The sequence below is a fragment of the Carassius auratus genome, unplaced genomic scaffold (assembly GCF_003368295.1).
Source record: "Carassius auratus strain Wakin unplaced genomic scaffold, ASM336829v1 scaf_tig00006402, whole genome shotgun sequence".
Lineage (NCBI taxonomy): Eukaryota > Metazoa > Chordata > Actinopteri > Cypriniformes > Cyprinidae > Carassius > Carassius auratus.
The window spans coordinates 12,360-31,865 of record NW_020523751.1 but is presented as its reverse complement, the minus strand read 5'-3'; the positions used below and the strand labels follow the sequence as shown (position 1 = coordinate 31,865).

Below are 19,506 nucleotides of genomic sequence, written 5' to 3'. Positions count from 1 at the left end.
GTGGAGGAAAAGATGGCTACTGTTGTGTTTCCAACAACACAAAAGCAGACTTTATTAAATATTTGCTGAAGCCCAAATGTTCAGAGAATTACTGGTCATACTAGAAATTTGAAAAGAAGGTAGTTGTTTATGTTGTTTAAAGGGGTCATATTATGCCCCTCTTTACAAGATGTAAAACAAGTCTCTGATGTCCCCAGAGTGAGTATGGAAGTTTAAGCTCAAAATACCCCACAGATAATCTTTATTGCTTGTTGAAATTGCCACTTTTAGGAAATGAGGCAAAACGTACCAGTGTTTGTCCCTTTAAATGCAAATGAGCTGGTGCTCCCGCCTCCCTTTTCAGAAGAGGGCGGGGCTTCAAGAGCTCATGCTCCGTCAAAACAGGACAATATCACACAATCTGACCACTATGTAATTTAACCACCATGTCCTCGGTGGTCTGTGGAGACTCCTATGTTAGTTGATGCATCCCAACACATGACATTTGTAATGCCTCTTTGACGCTGACATTGTATCTCCAGCAGCTACAGCAAGAAAACAGTAATGGCGGACTGCTGCTCCTCACTCAGGTCTGTGACTATGCTAATAGGGCTGCTTTGTGACATCACAAACCCCGGAAAACAACGCTGTAGTCCAATCTTTTTTATACCCAAACATACACACTACACACTCACTAAAATTCAATAAGTGAAAATGCATATAGGACCCCTTTAAAATGTTAAAGATAAATAAATATATATTGTGTATTAAAGCAAGAATTTATTTTTAATTAAAATACTTTTATTCAGCTGGAATAATATAATGACAATGACAATGACTAGATCCCACTAGATCCCTTCGGTCTTCCAACCAGGATCTATTGTTTACTCCAAAGTCGAGGCTAAGTGCAGGGGAGACCGTGCTTTCTGTATTGCTGCCCCAGGCTTTGGAACACCTTGCCACTTGTCCATTAGACAAGCCTCTTCTCTTAATATTTTTAAGTCCAGGCTAAAGACATCTGTACCATTTTTGTTTTTTGTTTGTTTGTTCGTTGTGTGTTTTTCTCTGTTTTTAATGACCTAATGGAAAGCACATTGGTCGACGGAAGTTGTAGTTAATTGTGCTATATAAATAAATTGTCATTGTCATTGTCAATATAAATATATTACAAAATCTATTCTTATTTTTTCCCTGTTCTTTTGCTCCAGCCGGAGAGCACAAACAGTACGGACTGTGCCGTCTTCAATGACCACAAATGAAATCCAAAGACAGACCAGTGGTTATGATGACCCCTGGAAAATCACAGATGAAGCAAAGACAGTATTACATAAACCAGTTTAAGACCATTCCAGGCTGATCTCACTGGTTTCATCCCTGGTAGTGAGACCTGTTTTTGAACAGTAACTGCCTTTATTCTGTTTGAAGTTTTAAAGCCTAAAATTTATGCATTCTCTGTTGTTCAGGTTCAGCCGCGAAGGAATTCTTTACGAAGTCGAAACTGCCTATTCTTGAACTGTCTCACATTTGGTAAGTAGTTGTACATGAGTTACATTGTCTCTCTTTGTTCATTTTAAATGACCTTGGTGTAGATTGCCTGAAACACGTGTAACCCAAGAACTCATGCACATGTCTTATCCATTTGCATTCGATTTGTTAATGTCCTGACTTTGAATCACCTGTTTATTTGTGCCTTAAAATATTCAAACAAGCTCTGTATTGATTGACCATGCTTTACCTTGCAGGGAGCTATCAGATTTTGATAAAGATGGTGCACTGACCCTTGATGAGTTTTGTGCTGCGTTTCCATCTTGTGGTCGCCAGGAAAAATGGTTATGACCTTCCTGAAAAGCTCCCCGAGAGCCTAATGCCAAAGCTTATTGACTTGGATGACTCAGCAGGTAAGCAGTAAAGCCTCATGCCAACCACAGCTTCAGATTGGGAAATATGCAGCCCAGGTATTTCATAATGTTTCACAGATCTGCATACAGAGTGCTTTTTAAAACCTTTTCTGAATATGATATGTGGAAAGTGCCATTTCCAAATGCACATAGGTATATTAAGAAATACTTCTGTGGCATTGTAACAATAAGTTTTTGTGACCACTTGCTGGTGCTCTTTTCAGACACAAACATTGCCTTTCAAAAGTTTGAGGTCTGTAATTGTTTTATTTATTTATTTATTTATTTATTTATTTTTCAAAGAAATTAATACTCATACATTAAATTGATTGCAGCTGACAGTAAGACTTTTTGTTGTTACTAAAAAAAGCTTTTTTAAATAAATGGTGATCATTTGAACTTGCTCCAAAAAAAAAAAAAAAAAAAAAAGAAAAATTTACAACACACACACACTTTCAACAAAAACATTAAACAGCACAACAGTTTTCAACATAATAATTATTAGAAGTGTAAATTGGTCACTAAATCAGCTTATTAAAATTATTGGTGACATTTTACCACAATTAAATAACTTGAACAATACATTTAATAAATTATTCATCTATACAAATACAGTCATTCAATGTTAGTTTGTTAATTCATAGTTTATTAACTAATGTTAACAAGCTCAACTTTTGATTTTAATAATGCATTAGTAAATGTTGTAATTAACATGAACTAATATTAATAAATGCTGTAGAAGTATTGTTCATGTTAAGTAAAAGTAGTTAACTAATGTTGACTAACGGACCTTTATTGTAAAGTGTTACCAAATTATTTATAATGGATCATGTATCTCTGAAGATGGAAGAATTGCTGCTGAGAATTCAGCGTTGCAATCACAGGAATAAAATACATTCTAAAATATATTAAAATAGAAAAGTTATTTTAAATTGTAATAATATTGATATTGTGAATTTAAATTTTTACTAGGGATGCACCGGTTTCTTGGTGGTTTTTGCACCAACATTATTTGATTTTAACATTTTGGAATAATTTATTTATATAGCATACTTTTATTTAGTCTCACTGGTAAAGACCTTTTTTTTAATTTAAAACCAAATTTAAAAACTAAACAAATCATGAATGCTGATTAAGAAACATTTTATTGAGTGGGTGTTGATTGTGTTGTTTGGATTGTAGAACTAGGCAGTTGTTGCCTTTAATTTCACATGGTAACAGTTAATCTTTTAATATAAGACAAGTTCTATGTAGTTTCAACCCAATTCAAAAACAAAAGCTAAATGCTGATGTCTGTACCAGCTATGTTTGTATTGGATGTAGGCTGCTTACTGAGCAGAAAGCCAGTTTGACCTATTAAATACCAAATAATTCATCTTGTTTATGCATACTTTCCTTCTTTCTTGTTTGTTGCTTAAAGAAAAAAAAAATCGGAAATCGGTATCGGGAATCGCCCAGTTTGCTTGTAAAAAATCGGTATCGGAATCGACAAATTTTTACTATATTTTTTATCGAATAAATACAGCTTTGGTGAGCATTAGAGGCTTCTTTAAACAACATTGGAAAAAATGTCAACCCAACCCTTTGAACAATAGTTATATGCTCAGTTATTGTGTGGATTTTTATATTCTCTCTGCTATTTAACATAGACACAAGTTTAAACTGTTTTTAACATTTTCTTATAACCAGGCTCACTACAATAGTGCTAAAGGTTTTCTAGCCACTGTTCTGACTTGCAATAAAAAATTTTGTCCAAAATCTCAGTCCTCATAATTGCATATGAATTCTAAAATATGTTGCAATTGGATGGGACATTGTCTTTTCCAAGAATTTTTGTTTCATTGTAGACCGAGAACAAACTTGCTACTAATTCCAATATTTTAATAACAGCTTCATAGGAAGCGAGCCTGTATCTTAGCAACATTTTGCCCTTGGGACACATATGACCTTTTAGATGCAGTATTATTCTGCTTATTCCATATTTATGCTGAATGACGTTCAGGTGTCTGCCTGTATGTTTTCAGGAGTTCCAGAACCAGATCCTGAAGTGGGCTTTTCTGCTTCTCCAGTGGAGGTTACTCCAAATAAATCTCCTTCCATGCCTTCCCTGAACCAGAACTGGCCTGAGCTCAACCAGAGCAATGAGGTTAGGACTTTGGTGTTCTCAATGTACCCTACCCCTTTCACTCCAATTTGTAATTTGTAGTTCTATCTGCCTTCTGTCTTTATGGGAAAATGAAACTAATACACATCTGGTCAGGAGAAAAATGGTGCCAGTGAAGCACACCTCATCCAGACATGTAATACTCTCATGTTGAGGAATGTGGTGGCCTTGTAGTCAAAACTGCTGACCTCTCATTTTTAAAATAAATCTTTTAAGTCTTAGATTAACCTCCTGGACTACTTTTAATGGAATACTCAATAATGTGACACATTTCCAAGTAAAAAAGAAATATTTAGTGGAAAACAATACCAGGATTTGATTGGATCGTGGGCATTTTATACCAGCACAATGGGCTACAATGTTATTGGTTGACATTATTTTTCAAGGTTATGTCAGCATAAAGCCATTTTGGATGCAGAATTTAAAAAAAATAAGATTTGTAACACATTTAAAATAAAAAATGCCATTCTGCCACATAAAACATGCATTGGTAAATAATTTGACAAAATTCATATCAAAATGATGAGATACATAATTATGACATGCTCAGATCACAATGGCAACTGAAGAGGAGTGTATTCTGTTACTGATTTTACATTGGCAGCAACAAAGGCAACGAAGAGATAGACGTTGGTATGTTCGCCCTTTAAATAAAAAAAGAGATCAGGATGGGGAGTTTGTGTCTCTGGTGCTTCCCATGCGAAGCCTGGACGAGGAGAGACATTTCCAGTATTTTAGGATGTTGTATAAATGTGGATGAATACGTATAAGTTCGCATAATTTTTCCTCCTCGCCCGTCATTGTATTCAAACCTTCTTCTTCTGTAAACAAAATATACTTGAATTAATTTACAATACTTGCAATGTCGCCCCCACCGACAACGCCATAGTATTGCGTGCATCGGCGCGTCGCGTATCAAAAACTAGGACGACACATTTGGCTACGCGCCGACGCATAATTGCGGCCGAAGCGTAACGATGCGTAGCCTCGGAGACGCGTAAGCGTACAGATGCGTTGACTATGAAACGACCCTAAATCAGAATTATGAGATAAGAAGTCATAATTATGATTTTAAGTAATTTCAATTTTTACGTTAAAATCATGATTTACCAAAGCATTATTTTTTTCTCATGTATTGCAGAAATTGGTTTCAAACTTTTCCCTACAAAATAATTATTAAATATTCCAAAATTGGACTGGGGACATTTAAGAAAGCAATTATTTTATTGGAATATGAAATTATTTTACATATCCCAGCTTAATAAGTAGTAAGTCATTTTAAGTAAGATATTTATTGGTTCATTTCTGAAAAAAGTGTAACAATGTGGCTCTGGGGAGCTTGAAAATTTTTATTTTGAGCATCCCGATGACACCGCTGTATTAGCTCAATGTCAGAACAGATTTTATCTGTTGGGTCGACCAATGTCAGATGGGAAGACCTATTCAAATAGTCATTCATTTCACAGTTTCAATTGACTGAAATTATACACTTCACCCTTAAACTGGTCAGTAACATTTTGATCTACAAGATCTAGTTATTTTCTTTTGATGACTACAGCGTGTTTCTTCTAAGCTGATCCTTGTTATTGGGAAATAAAATGTGACATCCTCCATCTCAGCCTGTAAGGCCATAAGGAAGACAATTGTTCCTCTGTGGTCACCAGAGAATATGCAGCAGGACAAATCACGGGTTTCTCCTAACAATCAGTGGGTGGAGAGGGCACTCTGTTGTTGTATTATGGCTTCTGTTTGCTCGTGTGAGGAGTGGATTTGCTCCACCTTGCTGACATGTCTCTGCTCTGTCTCTCCAGCAGTGGGAGACTTTTAGCGAACGCTCCTCAAGCTCTCAAACTCTGACCCAATTTGATTCTAACATTGCACCAGCTGACCCTGTAAGTCAATCACTCAGTGCTCTTTCATGATTAATTATATTCATTAACCCAATACTCTGTGAATTCTCTCTGAGAGCGCATGTCCTCAGGATGAATTCATAGCCACAGTGCCATCATCAAATGATTCATTTTTGTTCTACTTTTGCTTGCTGAGCTTATCGATAATTCTTTCATGCTCTTTCTTTCATACTGTATGCTGTCTTTTGACGGTGTTGTGATGCAATGTTTGTTTATTGTTACTTGGTGCCAGGTCTTAACTATTCCTTGTTCTTCTTTATAAATGAGATGATGAATCTTCATTAAGTTCAGTGAATCTTACGTGACCGCAACAGTTGATGTGCTTGTTTCATTGTAGGATACAGCAATAGTCCACCCTGTGCCCATTCGTATGACACCCAGCAAGATCCACATGCAAGAGATGGAGCTCAAGAGAACTGGAAGCGGTGCGTCCATTAATGCGCTTTTACAGTGCATGTTACAATTTTGACTGCATTTTAAGCTGTAACATTTTAACGTTTTGTTCTGCAAATTCATCCACCTGTCTTTTCTTTTTGTTATTTTTGGTGTATTGTCTTTCTTAATCACTATTGCTTTTGCTCATACTTGGGGTTGGGGGTTTAGAATTTTTTTAAATATGATTTCACCCCCCTAGAAATCTCATTGACTTGCATTTGAAGAAAGGACCAAAATCCATGATTTGCATATCACAGAGGTTTAGTTTTTTTTTTGGACCAGAACAAGGAAGCAACCAACCAAAACACATTAGCAGCCATCTACAGCACCTTAGAATTACTGTATGTCTTTTGCATAAAATATGTAACTTTCAGTTTTGTAACTTTCAAATTTGTTATAGGACTCTTTCTTCCACAATAATCTTATCATTGACATACACTACTGTTCTAAAGTTTAGGGTATGGCAGATTTTATTCAGTGGTTTTAAAAGAAGCTTAGCCTGAATTTAATCAAAATGTAATATAAAAATATTACTGCAATAGAATATAATACTTTTCTATTTTAATATGTTTTAAAATGTAATTACAATTGTAAATTACAATTTCTTTAAAAATATATCTTACCGACTCCAGCCTTTTTAACTAGTAGCGTAGTTACTGCATGGACCTATGTAATAATTTGATTAGAAACCAATTGGATTACTATTGGTTTTACAGATCACACACATCCAACAAGCCCGTTAATGGCGAAACCACCAGAACTTTCTGAGGAGACCAAGTTAGCAGCAGCTATTAAATTTCCTGGTACCACTGTTGGTAAGTACATCTGGACTATTCAACCATTTAACTGACTAGCAGCAGATCTTTTCCCGTAATTCATTGAGAGCCTTTACCCTTCCTTCTTACAGGAGATGGCTATAGCAGCTCAGATTCATTTACATCTGATCAGGAGCCCATTTCCAGTGCTGTGAACAGACAAAGGTACTTAACGTCTTGCAGTGGCACCAAATTCAGGCTCACTTTAATCTTTGTTTTTCTTTGTGTTTGTGGTGTTGTAGCTAGAAGGAAAGCTCAGATTAACATGGATAAGATTTAGAAGATCTGTATAATGCGATTTTTGCCACATCATGTTTGATTAGAACATAGTGTGATGTTTCCAGCCAAAAAAGATTTACAGCTCATGCTATAACAGGTCTCACTCTGGCACCTCCCCGGAAGGACTGAAGGTTGTGGCTCCGCCTCCACCTCCGCCACGCATCATTACCTCTCACTCACGATCCTCCTCTCTAGACATGAACAGAAACTTTGCTGCTGTCCCTGCAGGTATGCACACACACAAGCAGTTATCAGGTAACTCATAGCTTGTTGTTTTTTGGGGTGTGATTAGGAAAAGCTGAAGTTCTCTTTTATATTTACTTCTCCAACAGGTCCACAACAGCCAGGTGTAGTTGCCTTTCCCCCAGCAGTCCCTCCCAGACCACTGCCCACACAGGTATAGCCCAGTAGCTAGCAATTCTATATAAATTGCTTTCAGATAATTAGATAACTATTACACTTTTTATAGATTAATTCAATATGTAATGTTCAAATCCCCAGACATCAGTGCCACATGGTCACCGTTCGGTAGAGGGAGATGGTCTTCCGTCACATACCAGCACGTCACCCCAGCAGATGCCAGAACAACCCAACTTTGCTGACTTCAGCCAGTTTCAGGTTTTTGCTGTCGACCAGCCGGCAGATGATGGAGAGAAACCATCTGACAGTGGACAGGTACAAATGGAGCCATTTATTATAATGATGACAGATTATGAAGAAAAATCTTTGTGATGCAAAAAAAGAAAAGAAAATGCACAGATGGATTGTTTAAAAAGAAAACATTTCACATTACACAAGTAAATGTAAAAAGTTCTATCTATATATGCACTAAATATATATGTGCTACCTTTCAGAAGTTTGAGATTGTTTTTTAAAGATGTCTCTAATGCTCACCAAGACTGCATTTATTTGATGGAAAATACATCAATATAATGAAATATTATTACAATTTAAAATAATTATTTTCTATTTTAATATATTGTAAAATTACGTTTATTCCTGTGATGGAAATGCTGATTTTTTTAGCAACCGTTACTCAAGAAACATATATTATTATTATCAGTAATAAAAACAAAACTGTTGTTCTGCTTAATACTTTTGTAGAAACTATACAAAACAATGTAAAGGTCTTAACTTTCACTTTTGCTGGATAAAAGTATTAATTTATTAATTTTTCCCAAAAAAAAAAAAAAAAAAAGTCTCTGACCCTAAAACTGTTTTTTATATATTATATATAGGCAGAGAGAAGTGCAGAAACCACCGGGACGATGAGAACAGCAAAGAATGAAGTTCAGGCAGAGGAACGAAATGCAACTTCTGTCAACTCTGTAAGCCATTCTCTACCAACCTCCTCTACCAGTCTTCATATTGCATATTACTTCAGCATTATAATTGCTCGATGTATGTTTTGATAGGCCAAAGTATCCACTCCACTGGCCCCACCCCCTAAACCTGTTCGTCGAAGACTGAAATCAGAAGATGAGCTCAGACCAGATGTTGAGGACCTTCCGCAAAAGTCTACCGTCATAGCCACTGTTCTAGCAACCCAGCCCTCAATTCCACGGTACGCTCGACAGTCACTCCATCACTTTTTTTTTTATTGATCGTGGCATTATTTTCACAATTAACCAATAAAAATCATAATAATGTCCTCATACAATAATATTTTTATTATATTCATAATTATAAATAAATCTGAATACATATTTATATATGAACATAAATAAAATGCAGTATTTGTATGTGATATAATATACATATAATACAATATAATACATTTGTATGTGATATAATATACAATATAATACATGAGGACTAAAATATCTTTTAGTCCTCATGTATATACTGGATATTTTGTTGAGAGGTTTACCCCAGCGTTGATCACAATGTGTACTTGTACCCTAAAGTACACTTCCTCTTCCTGTTCTGTTTAAAATCAGGTCTATCGGTAAAGATAAGAAGGCCATCCAGGCTTCCATTAGAAGAAACAAAGAAACAAATACGGTTTTAGCCAGACTCAACAGTGAATTACAGCAACAGTTGAAGGTATTGTGAGATGTCATTGAATGGGACCACGTTTTTTTCATAACACGAGCTTTTCAAATGTCTGACAGTAAGCATTTTTTCCAAATTTTGTCTTCTTAGGACCTGCTAGAAGAAAGAATATCGCTTGAAGTGCAACTGGAACAGCTTAGACCATTTTCGCATTTGTAAAAAAAAGAGTGTTCAGATTGAATGTTTATGTGTACGAAAGAGTGATTACCCCCGGTTTTTTTTTTTTTTTTTTGGAGTGGTCTCTTGGATCCTCTGGCAGGATGTCCATTTCACCCTTTCTCCACTCCTCTGCTGACTGTGTGAGAAGAGACACGATCGCTGCTTCCTCCAGACTGTTCTGTCTCACACAGCCATTCAGAGGGATGGGGTCCAGGAACAATATCCGTTTATGGCACTTTGATGAAACAAAGTCTGTGTAGTTGTGTGTGTAATACCCCAGACATTGCAGGTTCTGTTTAGCATGTGAGGCAAGAGCCTGACGTCATGGCTGGCAGGAGGCTGTAATTCTGGTAAACATGAAGGAGCCTCTTCCCCTCCTGTTCTCCAGAGTCCTGAGGCAGCTTGTCATGTTCTTCCATGTTAGAAGCACCCGTGTGTGCTCAGACAATCATGTTAGGCCATGCACTGGTCGTAAAGAGGGGAGAACTGATTTTTGGGAGATCATTCTATTTCAGAAGTACGCTTTAGAAAACTGATTCTGACATGCACTTGTTAAAGGGACAGTACACTAAAAAAATGTAAATTCATCCTCAAGTCTTAACAAACCCATATGACTTCTCATTAAAATCGAAAAGAGTGGCCAGGATATTCTTCAAAAATGTACCTTTTCTGTCACATGAAAGAAAGAAAGAAAATCTTATGGGTTTTGAGCAAATGACAGAATTGTTTTTTTTTTGGATGAATTGCCCTTTTAATATTTCTTCTTTGCCATATCGGTGGACAGCACAGCTGTGTGTGTTTGTTTCATGTGCGTGAGAGAGTTCGAGGATGACGGTTACAAATGTATGTCATCAAAAACGGCTTTCTTTTCTTCTCTTAACACACACTGTTGTGTTACTACAGAGCAACCTGTTCAACCGTGTACAGTTTTTCACCCCGAGATAGCAGATGTCCCTCTCTCAGTCTCAAATGTTGACTGTACCTCATGTAGTACATCATCTGATTCAGTCCTGCACCATAAATTCAGTGCCATCATCAGTATGTAAACCTGAGACCTGAAACAATGACTGCACTTCCTCCACTTCGGCTTCCATCGGTCTTTTCTCGTCACTGTTTTTGCATGTCGTTCACAACCTCATTTTGTATAAAACGGCTCTTTACGATGAACCACTTGATTTGTATCCGTAACGTCTGAACTAATGTGACGGTTGTGTTGTTACATAGACTTGCACCATATCTTTCATCCGTTCATTTGTTTTGACTGATGTCTGTTTTTCTTTACTCCTCCTTAAAGCCTTAGGTTCTGGTGTGCAGGTTTTCACAGTAATGTGCCCCCCCCCCCCCCCCCCCCCATGAGCCTTTTCTTCCTGCAGTTCAGGCTGATTTACTGTATCAGGGGTATGTTGTATATTGTATGATACACACCTTTTGATCTCATATGTAAATTTGCATTAATTGCTGACTAACAGCAAATATTCTATTTAATTGCTTATATAATGGCTGTGGGATCATAAATGTTTAACTGCATGGATGTGTCTCTGCAGAATGAACTAGCAGCTGTGTGATTTTTACACAAAATAAAAATGGCACAATATTTTAATAATTTCCTTTTTTTGTCAAGTGCTCCAACTGTTTTCCGATATATTCACAGTTTCTCTTACTCCATTTGTCTTATTTCTTGTTACAGAAATAGCATCAATCTCTTGCTTTATAAGAGGTTACTTAACAACTCATTAGCATCTGTCTTTATCACAGAGTAGTTATTGCATTCGTTTAGCTGATTTGTTAAAAAATGATTCAAGAACAAACGAGGGACTGCTGTCTTTATGAGCGACTCAATTTTCACTTTGATTTGTTCAAAAACCCTGATACTGTAACACCGCTAATATGTGTGTTGCTTGAAGACCCAATGGTTGATTCCGTTTTGACTTTGTGTGGAACCGTTTCGTTGGTGGAGTAAAAAACAGTCAATATTATTTAGATGCATATTGTGTCGAAAATATAAGTTACTGTTAACTTCCAGTATGTTAAACCGATGTATAAAAGCAATATCACACTCTGTCATTCTGTTGGTCTTAATGATTCAAATTATAAATAGTTTCAGTGTCTTGAAATTAGAGAACAGTCCCAGTATACTTTAGCAAAGACTATTGTCAGGTTGGATGCTATATTTAATTTCACATGGATGAAAGCAAGGCTGTGAGGGATATACTTAGACTTTACAATGGCATGCACTGTATTAAGGTCTTTCAAAACTGCTTTATGCAGTTTTTGTCTGCTGAAAGTTTTCCAGAAAGATTAAAATTTTGTTGGCTGTTGTATGTTGTTCAATCCACTGAACACACTGTACTTCTGTCTCTCACAGCCTCATTTTAATTTCTGTCAAAATTGAAATACATTGTTACCTTGAGTTAGGGCTGTGGTCTAAAACCACATTAAAACTCTCGGTCACACTTTATTTTAGGGTCCAATTCACACTATTAACTAACCATTAACTAGGACTTTTGCCTCAATTAACTCCTTATTTGCTGCTTATTAATAGTTTATAAGGTAGTTGTTAAGTTTAGGGTATTGGGTAGGATTTTGGATGTCATGCATTATATGTACTTTATAAGCACTAATAAACAGCCAATGTGTTAATAATAGACATGCTAATAAGCAACTAGTTATTATTGTGAATTGGACCCTATACTAAAGTGTTACCAAACTCTCATTTGAGCCTGAACACTAAGACAAAGAATAGCAGTCTTGCTATTGATTAAATATTTTTTTAATTCAATATTGAGATGAGTTATTCATTTATTTAATTCAGGCAGAAGCTATTAATTCAAGGGAAAATAAAATGTTCTGTGACAGCACAACTTAATACCATTAGAGCAGAAGTGAATGCAGAACAGTGTTGAAATAATTTATTTTAGTACAATTACTGATAAGGCTATGAATTACTCTTCATGCTCTCAGAAGAGATGTGTCTTCAGTCTTATTTTAAAGGTTTCTGCTGTTTGGATGGAGATTGGAAGTTTTCCCACCAGCGGAGGGAAAGTGAGTAAAGGGTATAGAAGGTGAACTTTTACATTTATTAAAATTAGTGTGAAATTGTCTTGCTCTAACTTTTAGCTCATTAAGAGATGAGGAAAATGTGGAATTGTGTGTTTTATTGGTATTTGACAATGTAAAGTTGATTATAATGCATTATAAGCTCTAATTCTGTATAATCTCTGTAGGGTCTCTGGATGTTAAGCAGGATGAAACAGCAGGAATAATTCTAGGCAACACACAAGTACAACATCTCTCAGTACTGTGATTCTAATACATAAGGATCTTCTCAAGTGCTTTTCAGTTTTCTCAGAGAATATATTTTCTTCACCAGAAGCGTCGGCCCTCCAAAATGTTTAGTTTGTGACCCTGGAGAGGAAAACGTGAATATATTGGATACATTTTTAATCACATTAATAAGATTTTAGCTAATTAAAATGGAAAGGATTGCTGTTAAGACTCACACAGTGTTCTGTTTGTAACGATCCAAAGCCTCCTGTGCCACCACCTCTGAGAATTTGGGGTCGCTCCATGGAATGTCTCCTGGGACTGTGAAGCTCATATCTGGCCCGTCAAACAGTTTAACGGACACTTTAGTGTCACCTGGGGTCTCTGCATTATCTGAGCCCTTTGACATCGCCTGCACATAAAATGTTGCCAAATGAGTGATCTACATAGTGAAAGGAGTTACAGTTGTGCTGAATCACATATTTGGCACCTACTGCCTGTATTTTAAAGAAGCCTTCTTCATTTTTGGTGTGGTTCGCTAGAGAGGACACCCAACCGAACTGCTTGTTGAACAGGTCCAGCACACTCGAGGTGTTGAACATCTCTTCTTCGAATCGTTTTAGCAGGCTGTTGTACTCCTGGGTGAATCTCTCAGCCCTTGCAAGAGCCCTTTCCAGCTCCTCCTTCAGGGGGCCCTCCAGGGGCCTCTTTCCAGAGCAGTCTGATGAAGAAAACAAAGCTCTAATCGTTATATCACATGAAATTCTCATTGAAAAATTCCCAAACTGGGACCACATTATTTAAAGCTGGATAATATAACACAAAATTGAGACATGTATTTTAATATCGCTCTTACCAATATGCTGGATCTCTTTACATTTCTCACACTCATCCTTCAGTTTAATGCAGCCGGCAGAATTGCGACGAATCTCCCTGCAGGTCATCTTATCATTTCCAAATGGTTTAGTTATAATAACGTCCTCGTTTACTCTGCCATCTATGAATACAGGTTTACAGATTAAAGGCATCTGGGGTATAAGCAGTATTTAAATAAAAAAACAAACTACTATTTTATATCATTATTGTGTATTACGTCAAATTGCCATAGTAAAGAAAAAATACATATATGTGTGTGTTGTGAAAAAATTATAGATATTTATATAATTATATTTATTTTCTTACACAATAATTATATAAAATAGTTTGTTTTTTAAATTAATATATATATATTTTATAAATCCTTTATATATAGTTTAAATCATAAATCATTTATATATACATACATACATACACACTGTATATGAGTGAATGAAAACAGAATTTTCTTTCTTGCATTTTGTTTCCTAAGAAAATATTTTAAGGAATGTTGGTAACTAAAATGTTTCGTTTCCCCATTGACTTCTATTGGGGAAAAAAACTGTGGAAGTCAATGGGAACCTAAACTGTTTTAACATTCTTCAAAATATCTTCTTTCATGATCAACAGAAGAAAGAACGTCATACAGATTTGGAGCAACGTTATGGCATTTTTGGGTCGACTGTGCCTTTAAGTGTGATGAATATTACTAACAACACTTTTAACTTTGTATATGTGGTTACATTTAGGCTTGTAAACCCTGAAATTTACCTTCTGAAGGGAAATCCACATCACTTCCCATGTAGGGCCCGAATGAGTTGAACATGTTTCTGGCCATGTCCATCATGGGTTGGAACATGCTGTGAAAGCTGTGGAACTCTGGGTTGTGCAAAGGGGACCTGTAGACACGAGCAGCACGGCTGGAATGACTCTCGAACATGCTGGGCATACGGAAGGAACTGGGGAAGAAGCTGGGCTGGTGGAAGGAACGCATGTGGTCAAACACCTTCATGCTGTCCATGAAGATGTTGTCCACTCCATCTGCAACCTCTGTATACCGCTCCTCCAGGTCCTGGAAGCGTCTGGTCTGCTGCTGGTCCTCGTCCAAAAGGGTCTCCATGTTCTGCCCGTTTATCCAAATGGAGATGGGAGAGGTCCTGTTCAAAACCTCCTCCAGCTAAAAACAGACAAAGAGAGGGATGGTTGCAAACGGCAGAATGAAGTCAGGATAACTGCAGGGATGTTTGCGCAGATGTATCACCTGTCGTCCCACCAAGCCGGCTCCACTGCTGCAGGTGCGTGAGTAATACTTAACACAGGTTTTCCTCAAGCAGGGCTTGCACTCCTCCCACAGAGCCTGCATGGTTTCATTACACATGCTCTGCTGCTCACTCAGCTTCTCCTCCATCTCCTGAGCCTCCATCAGAGCATTCTTATTGATGGAACAGCACAAGAAAAAAAAAAGCAATTAACTGCAGGGCCCTCAGATTATAGACACTTATTATTAGACACTTAAGTCAAACTTAAAAAATGTATGAAGGTCATTTTATTTGATTGCAGGTACACTTTAAAATAAAGTTCAATTTGTTAACATTAGTTAATGCAACGGGTGTCATGAAGTAACAACGAAAACTTTTTCCCAGCATTTATGAATTAATGTTGAAATATATTAAGTTAAAATTCATTTACATTCAGAAATTCCAAATACATTACCCTAATGTTAATTTATACAACTTGAAATGTAAAAAATTAATTAATATGTGGGGGTTATGTAATAAGTCATAATTCTTTTGATCTAGTTTCATATTAATTTATGAATATACTGTTGTTTATTGTTAATACATAATAAACTGCTTAATGTTCTCAAGTTATGCAACTTGAACTGAATTTATTATAAAAAATTCATATTCATTTATATTTATAAAAATGTATGAATCTGTGTAGATTATATAATTGATCTAAATAATTATTTACTTTTTATAGGTCTTGGTTAAAGTTACAGTAAATTATAAATAAATTACTGTTAATTCATGATAAATTACTTAATGTTAATTTACTTAACTTGATATGTTTATTGTATTAAAATATGTAGATTATGTAATTGATATACATAATTATTCTCAGGTTTAATTGGTATAGGTCAATGTTTAATTTATGAATATACTTTCCTTAACTGATAATAAATTACTTAAATGTTATCTATCTATCTATCTATCTATCTATCTATCTATCTATCTATCTATCTATCTATCTCACCTCTTTTTGTTGCTTTGTTTTCTCCAGTTCAGACCGGAACCTCTTGTGATCCTCTTCTGTTCGCTCCATCACAGTCTTCATCTCTTTCACCCCAGTGATGGCATTTTCAATCTGTTTATCCAGGTACTTTTCACCAAGCAGTGAGATCTCTGCCAAAAAGTAATAATGGTTACATTACTGTTCTTAATTGAGCACAACCTGTCTGCACATAAAAAAACAAAAAAAACAAAACAAAACAAATGCACTTACGGTTGAGATCCTCTTTAGTTGGGGGTAAGAGACATTCCACAGAGAGGTAGAGAAGAGAAAGTCCCATCAGAGAGCATGAGACCTTCATCTTTGGTGGCTGATGGTGTCCTGGTTTCAGAAGTAGTAACACTATGAACATAAGTCAGGAAAATGTGGGTCAATTAATAGTGAAACATTTTTTAATTAAGCTGTGATGGAAGTGACTTAGCAAGTTTCTGATGCCCATGAACAACTGCAAAACCCACACATTTAAAACTGCGGTTTGTGTGGGACGTGCTTAGACAGACAATGTGGGCAATGAATCCATTGTATCAGCATGTCTATTTATATAGTAGGCCTGATATAAATAGTGGCATTTGTCTTTCTGCGACCTTGAACAGAGGGCCAAACAGATTTATTGTGCCATTTTGTACCATCCTGAAACCATTTCGTATTCTGTAACGGCTATGTAACATCATATCCAAAAATGTGGTGTGTCTTAAGATAGTTCAGCTACAATGTTCAAAGAGTAGTTTACAAAAAAAAAAAAACATTATTTACTCAACCTAATCTCATTTCAAACCTGAATGTTTTTCTCTATTTGTAGAACACAACAGAAGATATATATATTTTTAAAGTTGTTTAACTTTTTTCTCCATACATTAAAGTCAATGGGGAAATATCTTCTTTTGTGTCGTACAGAAAAAAAAATGGCATACAGGTTTGGAACACAATGAGTACGAGTAAACGATGGTTCACTTTTAGGTTAACTATCCCTTTAACCAGTATCCAACCAAAAGGCTTTGAAAAATCATTAATAGGGTTGAAAACTTGCGAACATTTATGTTCCCTTCACTGATTACATGGATTTGAGAGCAAATCCCCTTCACTAAAGCTTGTTCTGACAAAACGTAATCCCAGTTTTGTGAATTTGCAGAAATGTACGTGAGACCAAGTCGATTACCCTTTTTTTAATAACGCTGCACTTTTAATCATGCTTTTTTTTTTTTTTCTAAAGACAAACCAGTGGTCCTCAACAGCTGCTGATAATTCACACCAGAGTCTAAGTAAACATCATAAAAGCTTCGAGTCAGTCATGGGGACAGGTTTCCTCTTTTTCTGCTTTGTACATGTACATAGAAACCCCAGCTCTGCCAAATTAAAGCCAGAAGCCTAGTTACATAAGAAAAATGCACAAAATGTCAGAAGAGCCAATGAACAGACAGAAATACTGAGTCACAAGGAAAGTTTTTTGTAGTGTAAAATATGGTGTTCAACTTGCAGGTTTTTGTTTCCTCCATAACCTAACCTTGAATTCTCTCAAAAATGTTGTTTGTTGCAAGCATACCATTTTATCTTCGTCTTGCTTTCATTTGAATTAATATTGTCCTTGTGCCTAATCTTGTTCTGTTTGTTTTGGAATGAGGTTACACATCTAAGGCATGTGGTGTTTATAAGAAACCAAGCGTATCACACAGATGGCTTGCTCTGAGTAAGGGGGTTTGATTTGTATACTGATATCTTGCTAGGGCACAGTATGCATCCTGAATGCAGTTGACCTGGCTTAGTTCCCCTGATCGACTTGGGGCTGTGAGACAAATTCCTCTCTGCAATGAAAAAATCAATACAAATTTGCCTAGGGAAGGCACAGACAAACTCGATGCAACAAACAGCCCAGTTAGACTTTTTGGATGACATTAACCACATGAGGATGGATTGTAATTCAAAAACAGCATAAATTATATGTCATTCTATCAGAACAGAATCTTGTTTACATTTATGCAGTAGTGGGTTATTGGCAAAATGCACAAACGTAGCATTAATTAAGATGCCATTTTATAGTACGTCATACAACAAATAGGTATTACATCACTGGAATCAGAATATAAATAACATCTCACATAAATGTAGCCTATATATTATATATAATTATATAATAATATATTTAAAACCATATTTGCATAAACAAGATTGTCAACATCCTTGTAATATGCTCTCTGTAGTGTACTCACCCTGCTTGAATTCTCAATCTTCCTTGCAGATGGACCGTGCCTCCTCTGATTTGTTTTTTATACTGGGAGGCTGGGTGATGTTGACGACGTGATTCAGGGGATGAGATGACCGTGGCTTTGGACTGTTCCAGAAACTGTTATTCTCAACGGCAGAGGCTCCCTCTGACCAGAAGTGGGCAACATTGCACCATCTAACTCATGTCATTGTGCTTGTAGAGGCACAGCCTGAACATGGGGCTTACGGGAAAATCTGCCTTCTGAAATTTACTGGCAAAGATGTGGATGATTCATTACTATTGGACAGTCCCAACGTTTAACAGTGGTAAATCACCTTAATGTGACCTGCATAACATCTGCTTTAGCCGTGCAGTGAATAATTCAGTGAATCTTATAGAATAAGTTCATAACAGTGCTGAAACTAAATAAACCAGTGTGCGGTTATACAAGCCCAAGTTTAACCCTTGTCTTTAAAATCTAATCTCTTTTAAACTAATTTGGTGTGACTTTTAAACATTTCTTGCTATATTCTGCCACATTCTGTGCTGTATTATCACCAAATCATGGATTCAATATTTTTTTTCAACTTGTATTCTTTCAGTTAGGACTGTTTTTTGTTGTTGTTGTTTTGGAACTGATCGGTCATAGGCCTCACTGATCTGAGCTTCAGTTTCTGAATGAAACAAGCACTATTTGTGGATTATTTTGGCAGTGTTTACTCAACAACTGAGGCACATCAACTCATTGATCAATTTGTCGACTAATTGAAGGGAAACAAGCTGATGAAATGATTGAATCCAAGCTTTGGTAATAAGGCCATTGATTTTTGACATCCAAATACCACAAAAGCGTTACATGGTGGGAAAAAAATCCTTAAAAAAGAAAAGTTACTTATTACACATTAAGACAACAGATCACTCCTGTAGTGGATGAAAACTGCATTTTAATCACATCATAGCTTGTCAGGTAGCTTTCATCCTAGAGCTGTTTTAGTTTTTTTGTGAGATGTTCTTAAGACGGAGGAAGCTAATAAATGTCAGGAAAGCACTGCTCCTAACATTCTGATATTTAAGCAAATGTGATTCAAAGCATGTTTATAAATATTTGTGGGATATTGCACAGTGTGGAAACAAGTCTAAACCCACATTTTCCCCCACTGGACATGTGGGCAAACAAACAACAAATCCAGACAAACAGCCG

General features: G+C 36.3%; 2 protein-coding genes across 2 annotated transcripts; one reads left to right on the top strand and one right to left on the bottom strand.

The window, feature by feature from the left end:
* Positions 1 to 1,203: 1,203 nt before the first annotated feature.
* Positions 1,204 to 11,758, top strand: LOC113071174 (ralBP1-associated Eps domain-containing protein 1-like; the record flags this gene model as incomplete). Its single annotated transcript, XM_026244552.1, is given in 17 exon segments — positions 1,204 to 1,290; positions 1,292 to 1,327; positions 1,329 to 1,356; positions 1,443 to 1,506; positions 1,722 to 1,779; positions 1,781 to 1,877; positions 3,902 to 4,023; positions 6,289 to 6,376; positions 7,103 to 7,201; positions 7,294 to 7,366; positions 7,578 to 7,708; positions 7,813 to 7,877; positions 7,982 to 8,155; positions 8,719 to 8,808; positions 8,896 to 9,044; positions 9,421 to 9,526; positions 9,626 to 11,758. Coding segments are annotated over 17 exon segments (1,536 nt in total), but the record flags the coding sequence as incomplete, so codon positions are not given.
* A 1,076-nt stretch (positions 11,759 to 12,834) lies between these two features.
* LOC113071173 (clusterin-like) lies at positions 12,835 to 18,454 on the bottom strand. Its single transcript, XM_026244551.1, has 9 exons — positions 18,310 to 18,454; positions 16,319 to 16,447; positions 16,070 to 16,218; positions 15,075 to 15,245; positions 14,585 to 14,990; positions 13,815 to 13,955; positions 13,453 to 13,679; positions 13,195 to 13,370; positions 12,835 to 13,099 (listed from the first exon to the last, which is right to left on the bottom strand). The coding sequence occupies exons 2-9, from the start codon at positions 16,404 to 16,406 to the stop codon at positions 13,087 to 13,089; spliced, it is 1,371 nt and encodes a 456-aa protein (XP_026100336.1). The 5' UTR covers positions 16,407 to 16,447; positions 18,310 to 18,454; the 3' UTR covers positions 12,835 to 13,086.
* Between the last annotated feature and the right edge of the window lie 1,052 nt (positions 18,455 to 19,506).

Bases quoted from the DNA above. Each gene is read 5' to 3' on its own strand.
- LOC113071173 (XM_026244551.1), bottom strand. From the start codon at position 16,406: ATGAAGGTCTCATGCTCTCTGATGGGACTTTCTCTTCTCTACCTCTCT. The intron at 13,680-13,814 runs GTAAGAGCGATA...TTTCTTCATCAG, and splicing joins TAAAGAGATCCAGCATATTG to ACTGCTCTGGAAAGAGGCCC. The intron at 13,371-13,452 runs GTAGGTGCCAAA...TTTTATGTGCAG, and splicing joins GCTTCTTTAAAATACAGGCA to GCGATGTCAAAGGGCTCAGA.